General features: G+C 41.2%; 1 protein-coding gene across 3 annotated transcripts in view; it reads left to right on the plus strand.

Moving 5' to 3' along the window:
- The window catches only part of PARD3B (par-3 family cell polarity regulator beta), a 1,033,909-nt gene that overhangs the window by 922,959 nt on the left and 95,196 nt on the right, over window positions 1-15,754 (plus strand). For all 3 annotated transcript variants that reach the window (XM_059393291.1, XM_059393292.1, XM_059393293.1), the window contains one exon: window positions 6,507-6,639. In XM_059393291.1, coding sequence (XP_059249274.1) covers window positions 6,507-6,639 — 133 coding nt within the window. The remainder of the gene's footprint in view (window positions 1-6,506; window positions 6,640-15,754) is intronic.

The following is a 15,754-nucleotide window of genomic DNA, read 5'->3' on the forward strand; positions in this document are numbered from 1 at the left end:
CTGATAGAAAGCAAATGTTTGTGTGAGGAATTATTTGGGGAAATTTTTTTGCAAAAATAATTGCGATTGGGGGCAACCATCATACATAGTGATTGGTGAATTTGGGAAAAAATTAGGAAGAATTCCCAAATGGTGTTTATAGGGAGTCATATCTGGGTCCCCAAATTTCACTAGACTAAACTGAAAAAACTTACTTGTCAGTGTACCTTTGAAAATCCTTTACAAGAAATTGGGAGCAGGGAAAAGAAGTGGGTATTTACCTAATTGTAATTTTCACTGGCTACTTACACTGGATAATTTCCAGAACTATTCAGGACTAGAATATCACTTGAAGAATTCTGTGGAATTAAATCCCATCAAAATCTACCGTTTATTATTAAATCTCCTTCCATATATATGGGCTCCCTATATAAGTGTATTTTATTGTAGGATATCAAATCTGTAGAGTATTAGTGTAAGTGCTGTTGGACCGTAGTTCCTATAAATCTTCAAAATGCTTTTGAATTAATGATCCTGAGTGCATTTATAAGAATCTCCCAAATGTTTCGTTTGACAGAAGTCTTTATCACCAGCAGAAGATAAGTAACAGTTCTGTCCATGGCTATCTGTCTTCGAGGGAATATTCTTTTCTAGAACCTAGTTTGGGATTTAAAGTAAAATAATATTGCATATAGACAGTTGGGTTTTATTATATTTGTGTCATCAAGAGTGTGAATGCCACAGAATCTCAGGTACATTGGGGGCTCTGTTCACACTTGGAAAAAGAAATATATATGCCCTGTTTTCTCAGGCAGAGCTGTGGTACTACTAAATTTGAGGTTGAAAACTGTGATGGCGTTTCGGTCCTTAAATGCAAAAAGACAAAATGAGCAACCCTTCCCATGGCCGGGGGGGGGGGGCGCGTTGACAATGGGAAAGAACAGCATCTTGGCATTCTTAAAGGGTACAAAAGTGTTTCCCTTTGCACCATATCATTTAGGAGGTTAATCTTTTTTCAGAAAACTTTTAAAATTCTACTCTCTTGTAAGTATGGAAGACTAACACCATACCTATATAATTAAAGTTTTTTATGGCAAGCATCAAAATAACTTTTCTATGGTAACTTCTACACAATTAAAGACTCTCATCAAACCCCAAACTCAAAAACACTGCGCAGGCTCCTGCTTGTTGTTCACATGCGTTCTTCTCATTTAAATTGTTTTATTCAGTGAGTTTATAAGGGTTATCACATCAAGGTAGGAACATTCCTGTGAAGCTTCCATTTTATAAGGACTGTTTTCTTAACCACATCACCAATTCTGGACCTCAGGTTGGTACCTACAAAGGAGGGCTGTACTCACTGTAGTCAGTCAATTGAACACATCTTCTTTACACATGTCTTGGGGCTCTCTGAAAATGACACAGCTCTTGGGAATTCATTATACACAATGCACTCATAGGGTGCATGTATTTACACGTGTGCCCGCTTAAGCACACACATAAAGTCATTGCAGATTAATTCACAATCCGGCAATGCATCATTGCCAGCGATCAAGTCCTTCTCATGTAGTCCGTGGTGAATTTTACCAGGAGCAGCCCTCGATGCCTGTCAGTCCTGGTTTTGCTCCAGAGTTCCACTTTCATGTGGGATCTCTCTCTTGTGTTGATTCTCTTTTGCACCCCATTCATTTTTATACCGCTTTCCCACATGAGTCTGTTAGAGATGTAATATTAATTACCCAGAAATCTCAGTCTGCGGTCGTTTCCACATCATTCTTTAATGAAGACAGACTTCATTGCATGTATTTTTATTACTTTGGCTACTTCATTTCTATTTTTATTGCAAAGTTCTGTGCAAATAAAAGAATATCAAAAGGTATGGCTATAAATGTGCTCTGCTAAATTCCCTCCGCCTTGAAATGCCTGTGAACTTCTGCTACAAAATGTCTGCTGCATTTTAATGCCTTTCCTGCAAGGCAGCATGATATGGTAGAAATCACACTGGTCCTGAAGTCACACAATGCCTGGTCCACCAATCGCCAGCTGTGCTACTTAACTTCCTGGAGCCTCGGTGCTGGCATCTGCGAAATGTCACTATGTTATCGTCACAAATTTGATTGAGGATTAGATGAGATGAAGTACATAAAGCATGAGTACTATACTTAGGGCATCACGGGAGCTTAATACACGTTAATTTCTTTTCTCCAGCCTGTAGCAGTAATGGGAGGAGACCATGGTATACACAGAGCATCTGCCTTCAGCTCAGGTCATGATCTTGGGGTCCTGGCTGGGGATCAAGCCCCACATTGGGCTCCCTGCTCAGCGGGGAGTCTGCTTCTCACTCTCTCTCTCTCCCCTCTTCCCCATCACTCATTCTTTCTCTTTCAAATTAATAAAACCTCTAAAAATAAAATGTACTTCAATTGCAGGTCACTGCAAACTAGGAGAATATAAAGAATTAGAAGAATAAGGTTAGATTTCAAAGGAGGAGATAATGCCTTACTGTGATGTTTATTGCATGTGGAAATGTATTGCTATAGGTTTACTGCATATGGGAATATTTTACTATTATGAAAAGGACATGGTTTCTGAACTCCTTCACAACTTTAAACTCTGTCCAGATCAGAAGGGTAATAAGAAGAGCCTGTTTAACTATACCTTTAAAGGCATAAGCAGTATCATTTATAAGAAGTCACTACAACATAAATCTGTTTTGATATACTGCTTGAATTAATTTTACATAAAACTTCAGCACATTGAAAGTGCAGGAGTGGTGCTGACCATCTACATACGAATACAGGTAAAGAGTAGGAATTTTTGTAAGAATGGCCAAACTTTACTTCATCCAGTGAACAAATAACACAGAAAACCTAATTTTCAAAGTAGGAACTTAGAGATGAGGTTATTGATACTTTGACTGATTTTATATGGTTGCAAGGCTATTTGAGGGACACCATAATCTGATGAACTTCGGAAGCTTCTAAGGTATCTTTTGGTAGATTGGTAGTGGCTTTCTGAAGTTCTGGGTTAAGAAGGATTCTAAGGCCATATCTAGGCTCATTAGGAAAGAATGCTGGAATCAGTTACTCAAGTCTGCTCCGGGCACGAAGTGAAGGGAGTAATTGCTTGTCTCAGTGTGTTTGATACGTAAGTGTTCCATAAATAATAGCTATTATAATTATTGCCGCTGTTATGACAAAGATGTTTTTATGTTCCTCTTCAAATTTCTACATTTTCAACACAAAATGGGATCAATGAACTGCTTCGGTCACAACAGCCATGCATATCATTTTTATTGACTTAGTGGTAAGTGTGTCAGTATTATCTGCAGAGAAGGGCTGAAAAATGGGATCAGAATTTGCTTGTCCTAATCTTATTATGTCAAACACTTGATATAATCAAGGGGAAAAATCTGATATAGTTACTAAGGGCAGGATGAGGGCTGGAGAGAGAAAAAAAAAGAGATAAGGGTGAGATGTAGTCTGGAGTCCTTATGAAAGGTTTGCACCGTGTCCTACATCTTCTTTAAAATATTCACACCAGGGAGAAGATGCAACATGTTTTGCACTTAGATGGTCCATGACTTTCTAGACTTTTTTCCTGTTTTTTCTCTGAGGCCAGATTTCTTTTCTGGGTAAATAGTCATGTTCCTGTCAGCCATAGGGGATTTTCTGAATCCTAAACAGCTGATTTTGTATTCTTGCTCCGTTCCCTCTATTTGAGAACTAAAATCTGATCAGACCCATATTTTTAAATTTATGTATTTATAGGCATATGGAAGAATAGTTTATAGTCTGAGTATGATTTTTTTTCCACCACAAATGTAGGAAAATTGTGGAGAGTTTTAAAACAGTGCCTTATCATTTTTTTTTTTTCCTTTATTACTGATGACTTCATTCTGCTTGAATTCAGTGCTTCAGTTTCTTTGGGTAAACTAATAGATTATGTATGCAATGTTTGCACCGCGTTGATTGAACTCATCTGGTGAGTTTGAGCCTGGCTCACACGTTCACGTCATCAGCAGAAGCCCGTGCACCGCACACGGGCGCCATAGACAGCTCACGGTCCTCAAGAGGAAAGGAAGCTGGTCCTCAGAGACCTGGCCTGCCTCGCCTACCCTCACATTGTTCAGAAAAGCATAGCAGACCTTCCATTTTTTTTTTCTTATTATCTTTTTCAAATGCTTAAAAACTTCTTCATTTTTTTTTTTTTATTTGAGTATAGCTGACGCACAGTGTTACCTTAGTTTCAGGTGTCCAGCAGAGTGATTCAGCCACTCTCTGTTGTGCTGTGCTCGCCACAAGTGGGGCTCCTGTCTGTCACCACGCAATGCTGTTCCAGTACTGTCGAGTATGTTCCCTAGGCTGTGCCTTTCATCCCCATGGCTGCTTCATTCCATAACGGGAAGCCTCTACCTCCCAGGCCCCTTCACCCATTTTGCCCCTCTCTCCACTCCCTCTCCTCGGGCAACCACCAGAATGTTCTCCGTATTTATAGGTCTCATTCTGCTTTTTTCTTGGAAAAACTTTTACTTTAAGAAAAGCCTAGTAAAGAAACAAAACCGTCTTGAGTGTTTTTAAATAATATTGAAGAAAAATAAAGATATGTGATCCCCAGGGGTTTGTCTTTTTTTAATAAAAGGCATGGGCTGCTGAATGTCGGTGGAATGCCTAGGAAGCCCAGAACCCTATGTTAACTTTGTAGAGATATTGTAAGACATCACCAGTTAACTTACGATCTACTTGGGGAAGAAGGCTTTTCCTCCAAAAGATGTTGACTCACCATTTTCTTTTTACAGTTTACAAGTCTAGCTTCAAAATTGTTTCACCAAATAGTGGATGACTTCTTTCTGTTGCTTTCCGGTATCTCCTTTAATGTGAAGTCTCCTTTAAACTTACAACTCCACAGTAATACATGGGAATCTTCTGGCATGCCCAGCTCTTCACAGTGGGTCCCTTTCTTGCCTTCTCAGTCTCGCCTGTCCCTCCTCACTGCCCCCTCCCATCTACCCTGTCTACCAGAGCAGTGGTCCTCACCTACCCATCAAACACAAGTGTCTGTACGATTACATGTTGCTATGAATTGAGTTCAAGGACTCAAATTTGCAGGTGATACACTTCTGGCATTGATTAGAGTAAATTCAAAATATCCCTAAAGTCCCCAGCACTCCTTTGTATTCTAACTCGCTCCCTAAATGAGGAAGGGAAGGGAACATGGGTTGCCTGAGATGTGTGTGTGTGAGGCAGGACAGAAGAAGTTGAAGATCACTGCTTGCCCACATGGACTTATTTCCATCTGTTCCCCCAAGGCGAGATGCCTTCTCATTTCTGTCGTCTGTGTCGCCCTTCCCTCTACCTCAAATTTCCTCTACCTGAAATTTCCTCATCCCACTTGTCCAGCTGTTGAGCCCCTATATATCCTTCTAGACTCGCGAAGGTGTCACCTCCTCTGTGGAGCTTTCCATAATCTTCTTCCATGGCCCTGCTCTCCCTCTCAGAGTGTTAAGCAGTCGTTGTCCCCACAGTCCCTTATTAGACTGCTGTTGGAGCACCTGGACTGTTGCCTTCTGTATGCCTTTCAGTCCCCTCCTTCTCAGACCATGTGCTTTTTGCAGACAAGGACTATGAACTGTTTATCTTCACTTTCCTAGATCTTAACACAAGCTCCGGCCCAATAGGACACTCGATTATGTCTCAGATGAACCAAGCAAGTTGAATGGTTGTTGAAATGTGCCTACCATTCTCCTCTTATTTCCCGGCCCTGAATTGTATCCCATGATGTTAGTTCTGTTGAAATGATCGTGACTAATCCAAGCTAAAAGGAAGCCACTGGCCAACCAGTTTCGGGTTGCATGGATGAGTCACTGAGAAACTATAATTCCTGAGAGAAGGAAAGGACTAGAGTCGAGAAAGGAGAATCAGGAGTCACGTAATGAAGTAATGAAGAAGGATTATTCCACTACCACCCATTTCTTTAATTTTTCTTTTTACTTCTTGATGTGGCTTCTGCTTTCTTTGCTTTCCCTATGCCTTGTGGGCCCATATGCCAACATGTATGCTACCCCCCACTTTAGCAATGCATCATTGTCACTGACATGAAGACTGGCGCACGCCGACTCCACGCCAAGCCCATCTTCAGGTCAAGCAACTGGTCTCAATTTGGCAGTTTCTTATTGGAAAAAATGAAATAACTGCATTAAAATTTAGCCAAATTCCGTGCAGATGATTGTAAGAAAAGAGAGATGGCACTTTTAATTGCTCTAAAGGTCAGTACCTTACAGTACCTTTTCACTCAAAAGGAATTTGTTAATCCCAAGCCAAATGTTTTGACCCTTGGAGCTAAATATATTTATATAAAGACCTTTTTTTGCTCACTTTTATTACTGATTTTACAGTTTTCCTAGCATATTTGAATCACATTGTTGAATCATCCCAATTTTAGATGTCAGCTCCTTTAATAAGACCAAAAAGTGACTTCCCAGGATGATGTACGCCATGTGAGTGTGTCTGTATGGTTATGTCCCACAGTGGCCGGCCTGCGAGTGGGAGCACGGACCGCATCCAGAAGTTGCGGAAAGAGTATTATCAGGCCCGGAGGGAAGGATTCACCCTATATGAGGACGACGAGGGAAGAGCGAGGCTAGATTACGACCTTCACTGGGTAAGTCCGGGCCTCATTTTAACCATTGAATTCATCTCAACTGAGATAGTTTCTAGCAGAGGAACATGGTTAAGAATGTTCTATACATACCAAGCTATATTTAGCTTACTTGAGTTTCACAGATAAGAGCATTACCCAAACCACAACCATCTTGTCCCACAGAAGTTGTTTACATAAATCAAACCACACTAATGCACAGTAGTTTATTTTAATTGCTTTCGTATTTACTCTCTGTTGGACTTGTATACCAACGTGTTAGGGCGGAGCAGATGGTCGCTATTTTAAAGAGGACAAGGAATCTACTGAGCCTTGATCCTTGCCTCCCATCACTTGGGTTTCAGAATCTGGGCAAGCATTAACAGACCATGCGAAGCAAACCGTCTTTCCTTTGGGAAAGGATATTAGAAGTGAATCTCAGAATGGCCATCCTCAGAGCCACCAGTTGTGTGTATATGGCATCTGAGTAATTCCCATTTTGCCCATCTCACCAGTACGCTAAGAGACGTTTACTTTGAGATAAGAACAGCTTTTGTATTTTGCCAAATCCTTCAACATTTGTGAGCAGGAAAGAAGACTGTAACCTCTAAAGAGAGCTTCTGTGGGTTTTTCCAGGAGACGTGATTCATTCTCTTGTCTTTTTCAAGAAGGCACGGCTATACCAACAAAACACACTTAGCTTTGGAGCATCCACAAAAATACCAGAGGAGAGTGCTTAGAGCTGGATTAAAGTACACGTCACATAGTTAGAGCAGGTGCCTGCCACTGCGTTGGTATTCAATAAATCTCGGCTCTCGTTACTCACATTATTGGAGCAGAGCTGTCCGTGGTAATAGTGATGTCCTTGCCATGAGGCCGGCTCTCACGCACCCTCTTTGATGGTTACTGCCTCCTACTACCGTTTTTAGTGCTGCTTTGAGAACCACACAAGGAACTCTCTTATCCCTGGTGGCCACTAAAGACACCAGGTCTTATGAAGGACGAATCTATTAAGGGAAAGTTTTCTTTCCTTATTTTCACTCTCATGTGCTCACAAGGTCAGGGTTGGGAGAGCAGAGTCCAGCAACCAGGCGGATTCCTTCTGTTTCTCACTTCAGTGCTGTGGCTTCTCACGTGTGACACCTCCCACGTTTTGCTAGTGTTTGAAAGGAAGCAGCCGCAGTACCCACTGCTGGCGTGCAGAGCCCCGACACTCCTCGGCTCGGGAGATGCTTCCTGGTACCCTGGCATTTAATCAGAAATGCAAAGTAAGGATTGGTGGTCTCCGACCAAATGGTCTGGCCTCTTCCAGAGATAGGCACTTTGCAACTAGAGGTCAGAACACAGAGCTTTTTATTACAGATGTTAGGATTAAACAGAATGGCATTTACAGTGATGGGGCAATGGGTTGCTTCAATGCTCGGTAAGGGAAGAGAAAGATTTCCCCAGAATAACAATTTAGATAACAATTCACTTCATTTTAAACTTATGTGAGATCAATGTATTAACTTTGATGACAGACTGTATACATAAGGCTCTGCTCCCTCGATCAAACAAACAAGCAACAAAAAAAAGGAAGTTTTTTCCACCATAACCAAAATAGACCACCATGTACAGGGCGTGGAAAAGTCCTCCATCTCAACATCACCGTGAACAACTATGAGCAAAGTAAGGCAAGTAATTTTAGATGAAGCACTCCTGGTTCTTTCGACCTTATTTTATGTGCTCTCCTTACTCCAAGCAGAAAGGTTGAAAATGCTTAACCTTCACAAGACTTCAGGTTTCCTCTGACCCTCACCAAACTTGAAACAGATAACCCATCCACTCCAGTCCTCTCTATCTTGATGATTCTGGTTTTATTCCAAGCAAATGTGGAACCAGACAATCTAGGGAGTAAAGAAGTATCTCTTTTAATTTGTGTTTCCCATGCTCAAGTGTATTGAGCGTTGCCAAAAGTGATTTTACGTTTCTGAGATGAGTGGGGACTAAGGCTTCCCAAAGGGATGCTTGCAAAGTGAGTGTCATAAAAGCCTAGTGCTCTCTGTGACAACTAAGAGACTCCAAACCAGGGAGGAGAGTCTCAGCCCTTTCTCTGCCTCTCCGCAAGCCAAGGGAAAACACCAGTATCTTTTGTCCAGTGCAGGCTTGACAAATCACACTGTGGTCTTGCTACTTTTGGATAGATCTAGGAGAGCAAGCTTAGAAAGTTAGCGCTTCCTTCCTGCTTGTCATCCAGACCTAACAAAGCTGCTTTTCTTGAGACTGAGGTTCCTGATGGGTCTGGTCTTCAGCATCATGGGGGGTGCTTGTTAAAATTGGATCACCAACCCATAAAAAAGAAGGGTGGGGCCCAAGGGAGGGTGGCGAGGTGCTTCTCTGTGTAATTATCAAGGTATCTGACCACGATTCTAAAAATAGGACATTGATTCCAATCACTGCAGTAAGCAAAATAGTTCAACTTCTCTAACAAAATCATGACATGGACCAGCATCATCAAAAATGACTTTCGTGGACTCAGAACTTCCTGGACCTAGTACTTCAGATGTAGAGACCTACAAATATTCTAGAGTCCCCCTAGACTGGGAAGCTTCTGAACTATGGAGAAGCAAATTAGGATGATAAGTTACCTCACAACTACTTCTAGTTGACCAGACAGAATAAAAGTAGGCTCACAGAAGTCTTCAAAGCCAAAGTTAGTCAAGCAATCCCTGGAAAGATTAGTAAGGTCTATGACTATTTTTAAAAATATGTTGTTGTCGCTGGGACTAACAATTCTATCCATGGCCTACCTCGGACTTGCTCATTTTCCCAGGCTATCCTATAGTCAGTTCTCTGTCTAGTGGCTCCAAGCTGAAGGCATTTCCCACTGCTCTCTTGGGTTCCCACTTGCTCCCACAGCCCTTGCTTCTTTCTCTCTTTTGTCTATGGCTCTGATCAAATTTTCACATAGGCCAGGTGCCAATCTAAGAATAGAGTATTATCTCTACCTTGGAGGAACTCACAGTGTAGCCAGGAATACAGACAGCGGAGGCAAAATGAATAAAGGGACAATAGCATATGTGAGAAATTCTGTAGTAGAGAACGTCTTGGCTCCTTGACGAGCTCAGCTGCAGCAGTTCCTTCCGCTGAAGGCAGGGTGTGTGGCCAGGGCTGCGGGGGACTCCATAGAGTCATTTAGGAGTTGCCTCAGCGGGCAGATTTGGTTCCTTTTCTCATAGATTTGGTGGTTTTCTTTTTCCCAAAGGAGCTTCTGATTTATTCACTTCATTTGTGTTCAGATAAATGAACACACACACAGATTGCAAGGTTTGTAAATATGGACAAGAGACCTTAAAAATCTTTTCAGCCAGCCTGTTCTGGAGCTGTTTTCCCAGGGAGGCTCTGAAAAGCTATAAAGAACAAGTGGAGAGAATTTCAATGGTGGGAAGTAAAACGGCCTGGCGAGTTTTTATAGGCCCAATTAAGTAAGCAAGATATGCTAGCTGTTAAGTGTTAATATTGGCCAAAAGAAAACATAATACCTGTTATCTCCTGTTATGTTATTTTCTTTAAAAGTTGTTAAGACGATCACAGTCCTCTGGCAACAGGCTGGGGTATTTTTTATTAGCAGATAAAAATGATCTGCTTATTTAGTGGCAGCATGAAGATCCCGCAAGTAATTTCAGAAACGGGATGGCTCCAGAGTTTTCTAAAAATATCTGTACCTTTATTATTGTCTTTTTTCAAGAGCTACATGGCATATACCGTATGCTTCCTCCTCTTTTTAACTCTCTGGCTAAATTAGAATTCGTATCTATGAAAGGGGTTTATAGATACATAGACAGGAAGGAGGTACTGAAATCCCCACTGTTGTAGAATACAGGATCATGTACCTTTCTGGCCAAGAGGATTGGTTCAGATGATGGTTGGGTGAATAAATGGAAACACTCTGAAAGATTCGCTCATCCTGAAGATGGCCTAGGAGCCAGCTTGAAGAAACATGGTTGGCAGCTGTCTAGACAAGAAAGACACATCTGGTGAATTCTGCAGTCCGAGGAAAGAGAGAGCAAGAAGCGACCGTGCTAACCATCTTATGAAAGGGATTTAAGATGGAATGTGTAATAGCCACACAAGTGTAAAAACTATCAGAAGGCTGTTTTCTAAATATGAGGGATAAGAGAAATGAGTTCCTGCTGACAGTGGTCCAACACCAGAATTGAGTTGTCTGTATTTTCCCTCTCTGCGCCTTAAAGATATCTGAAAAACAAAAACAAAACAAAACAAACAAACAAACAACTAAGGACACGGATGAAAAATTCTAGATTCTAGATTAGTCAATGGCTCTTAAGTCACAAAATAACATAAATCTGACTCAAACTGGCCTAAGCAAAAAGGGAAATATTGTTGGCCTGTATAACTTTAAAATCTATAGGTATATTTGATTTCAGGCAAAGCTGGATCCAGCTCCCTCGTTATTCTCTTTGTAGGCACCATTCTCAGGGAGTTCCTTCATATGGCAGTGAGACAACCAGTGGCAGCTCCAACTCAACACCTTTATAACCCCCCCAGTACATCCAGGAAGTCTTAGAACTGATGTTCGATGCAATCCTGAATGGACTTTGACTCAGCCTGGGTTACATGCCCACTTCGGAACTCCCTTGTCAAGAAAGATGCAGTACCATTACTGGCCAGAACTAGGTCACAAGGTCACCCTGGAACCACAAAGTAGAATCAGGCCTACACAAATCCCATAAATGAGTCGAGATGAGGAGGTAGTCCCCACAGGAAGATCAAGGTGCTAATTAACAGGGGAAGGGAAGAGGGATGTCGGGCACGGTTCAGAGTTGTCTACTATAATTTCTGATTAATAACAGTATAAACTCTCTTCATCTTGAGTTTTAAGGAAAGAAAAAGAAAAGACCTTTCCCTTCATGTATTTTCCTCTTTATCATTAGAAGAAGCAGACCTATTATCAATCTTAAACTTGCTGCCATTATTGGTAAAAGGAGAAAGATTTATTTTTGTCTGCTGGTCCCGGATCTTTAAGCTATCCCAGGCACCCAGATGGTTTTACTGCGTTATTCATGAGAAATTACCAGACCTCTGGCTACTTATTTAGGTAGGCAAGTGACATTTAGATTCACCCCAGACCTAGGAATTTGGCCCAGAGGGAAGCAACAGAATTCTTTGAAAGGACTAAAAGTGACTTTCTTTGGGTAGAATTGCTCTAAGTATAGCCTCATGGATTGTTGTTTTGTGATAAAAATATATTCTATATACATATGTCAAATCATTATGTCATATACCTAAAACTAATACAGTGTTATAGGTCAATTGTATCATAATTTTTAAAGAATGTATCTATTTTAAAAATCTTCAAGGATGGAGATAAAGAATTAGAACCATCAAATGCGTCCAACTAGTAGCTATTGTAATTTAGCTTCTACCATAGGATGACCAACCCCTTCTCAGTTGACGAGCCCTCATTAGCTCCATAAACATTTCCTTCCCAGTATCTCCCTCCATCAACAGGTTAGTGTTTGCCCTCATTTCTTAAAACAACTGAACTGAGGAGTGGGAGGGGTACTAAGGCAGAGGGAAGAGAACAACACACATTATGTTTATGAATTAGGTGGATCTCAGAAGGGCATGAGTTCTGATCAACTTGATATTGGTGAAGCATCAAATACCAGCTGAGAATTTGGGACTTGCTCACTTCGATTTCAGGAAATAGAGAAAATTTGAGGACAAGGAGGACAAAATAAATTGAAAATTTTTTTCTTTGATAGTGTTAGTCCTTTATATTTCAATGTAGCTTTCATGAGAATGTGTTGACATATTGGCTATATGGGGGATCATATGAGCGAATTTCTAGCTTTTAAACATAGTGCAAATCATTTTGAAAGAAGGCAACGTGTTTATAGGCAACCCCCAACATAGAACTAAACTGTGTTGCAGAAACCATTTAGAAATTGGCAATCGGGCACTGGGAATGGTTTTCCTATGGGGGGGAAGAAAATGATTGGTTGTCAGGGTCCCAAACCAGTCTGCAAAAGCCCACTACAATCCAATAACCTGGTGCCAATCAGACAATAACCAAGGAACCCAGGAGCAGGAGAGCACCTGAGCTAGGGGGGGAAATGCTCACCTTCCCTCCTCCCTGAATACACCTTTGAGGTCTTCTCTAGCCCCTTCTGATCTGCCAGTCTTTAGAAGTATCTCCCCAGGTTTCCTGAACTTTAATCACCCCTACCTCCCCATCATGGCACCCCACTTAGACACACCTCTTCCCCCAAGAGTGTTCAGGAATGCAAAGTTCTCTCTCTGTGCCATCTCTTCCTCCCTCGAAGTTCCCTTTCTCTCAGCTCATCTCAGCTACACTTCTACAGGGTGAGGGTACAAATAATCTAACCCATTAAGGCTCTTAACATTCCTTAAGAGACTTTTCTGTTTAAAGAAGATACTTGATTCACCCTAATGAAGTGCAAAATTAGGCACTGTAATGCGAGAGCGTGGGAGGAAGGAGCCCGAGAAGGGTTAATGGGTTCTACCACTGGCAACTGTCTCTTCATGACCTGGAGGAGCAAGGGCCCATGGCTGAGACCTTGGTGTCCCTCCACAGCCCGAAGTTTCTTCGGCACTTTTATGAGGGAGCCAATTCGCCATATTCCCCAATCTGACTGGCTCCCTGTGGGCATCGCGTTGATCCTGAGCGAGGCATTGATTTCTACTATGAACTGGCCCTCACCTCCCAGAAATAGAACATTTTGTTTCTTAGTCTGCCCTCCGTGGCTGTGGCCCAAGGCAACTAACGTGGAGCATGTGGGGACTAAAATGCCTGTCTTCCCATCCAGTCCTTCTAAACCTGCGGATGTCCTGAATTTTGTACTTACTAATATCGCAGGTGTGAGAAGCATTTGAGCACCATGTGTGAGAGCACGTGAGAGCACGGACCCTGAGATCAGACTGCTTACGTTCACGTCCAGGCTAGGTCACTTACTGATTGGGTACATTTGGGCTGGTTTTCTTTAACCTCTCAGTCTTCTTCAAACTAGGATCTCATTCTCACAGATCTTATATAAATATCGTGACAATTAAATGATTATTCCATGTAAAGCATTTAGAATTGTGTCTGACATGTAGTAGTGTTCAACGAATGTGAGGATTTTCTAAATGGGGCGCGTACTGAGGTTTTTAGAAATCATATATTCCATTAGCCAAATAACCCTTCTATCTCAGTCATAACCCTTCTATCTCAGACGAGCTGAACCTCTTCCGTTATTCCAGGGTCCTGGGACATCATACAACACACAAAGCATTTGGGATGGAGGCCTTCCGGCCATGCACACTCTGGTTACCACTGAGGTACCCACAGTCCCTTCAGGTGGTGACCGTCCAGCCCCCGTTATAAGACATTTTTGGCAAAGTCCGTTGGTCAAAAGGTCAATAACTATTTCCCTCTCTCCCACACACAAACTTTTTCTTCAAAAGTGCACTCCTTTCATCCCTGACCCTAGGGGCACAGCTAATCTCTTTAATGAGCTTATGCTAAAATCAAAGACCAAAGACCAGAAGAAAGAGGCTTCTGCTTTCAGCTGTACAAAAACCCCGAAGCAAAGAAATACCGAGGTCAGGTCTAGTTAATGACTTCAAAAATAGGAGGCAGAGGGGAATACAAAGAGAATATATACAAATTATTTACTCAATAAATTATGCTACAGCCCGATGAATGACAAAAATGACATCACTTACTCAGTACTGACTGACAGATGTGTGCAAACACCTTATATACCTTATATAAGTTATTCCAGGCAACAAATCCAGGAGGTAGGTATTTTTAGTCCTATTTTACAGATGAGAAAATTAAGGTTTTAAGACTGTGCACCATAGTCACACAACCATTAGCAAGCTGATCTTCTAACCTGTGCTAACAACTCCTGATGGAAATAGGAGAAAGAGCGTGGCTGTGGCAGCTGTTTACTTTTTCTTACACGAAATGTTTGAAAGAAAGGGAAACACTGAGTATTTGCTTATAAGCACAATACAGACTTGCCTCTGTGGAACTACTCTTTAATTAGCACTCTGATTTTTTTTTTTTAACCCAATGCTAAATAGTATGAGATCTCTGTAAAAGTCAAAATGAAATCATTCTTTTTTGCCATAATCAAATAAGCTAGCCTATCTCTGGCTTAAACCCAACCCTGAATACCAAGAAGCAGAAAAAGAAAGTTCAAAACCACATTTTTTCCCAAAATATGTCAACTCTATGCTCTACTTACATTAGAGTGAAAAAAAAATAAAAAATAAAAAATAAAAACTCTTTCTGCCTTCTAATGAACAATTAATTCCAGCTCAGGATGTCGAGTTTAGAATAGGTTAAGTTCCCCTAAACCACAGCCGTTTGTGTTGGATCATGGTTAAAACCCAAAATTCCAACTTCTACAATAATCACATTCTTTTCTTCTACTGCAATGGGAGAAATGACCATTTTATATAATATAGGAAAAACCATAGCAAAAACGCGTATGAATTCCAGATTTCCTAAACGGTTCTCAAAGCTGTTTAAAATCAGTTGGATACGTTTTATTTTAGCGGAGCTCAAAACCCTGAAATTAAGTTTGGGTACTAAATTTTTAAAAGTGAAGATGTTTGTGGAGTAGAAGATATGGAATTCCATTGAACTGGCATTTATAACACATGTAACACTTAACCTGGAGGGTAGTGAAAACCCCACACGAGCCATGTTTGTGTTCAGATCCTGGAGCGCAAAACGTTCCCCTCTCACAGCTTCCGGGGTAATTAGCCAATCAGGTCGCTGCGGCAGCCATCTTGTCCTTTCAGTCTAAGAAAAATTTCAACGTAGAGCTTTAGAGAGCTTAACATCATGTGGTTCTTATTGAATAGTAACGAGTGTGGTGTTATGGAGAAAACGAAAACTCCACAAAAATATCTCCTCTGAAATACGAAGAACACTCAAATAAAAGAGGACCCTAAAATGTTAATAATCACAGCAGTACTGAAATTGCCATTCTCCACAAGAAGAATGACCACTTTGGAATACAATTGTAACGACACATATCAGAGTCTGTGACTTTACTGTTCTGTGAAATTCATTCATTTCTTTGTGTTTCCTTCTGAGGCTTGAAATCACAGTGCTGAT

This window comes from Mustela nigripes, chromosome 3, assembly GCF_022355385.1.
Source record: "Mustela nigripes isolate SB6536 chromosome 3, MUSNIG.SB6536, whole genome shotgun sequence".
NCBI lineage: Eukaryota > Metazoa > Chordata > Mammalia > Carnivora > Mustelidae > Mustela > Mustela nigripes.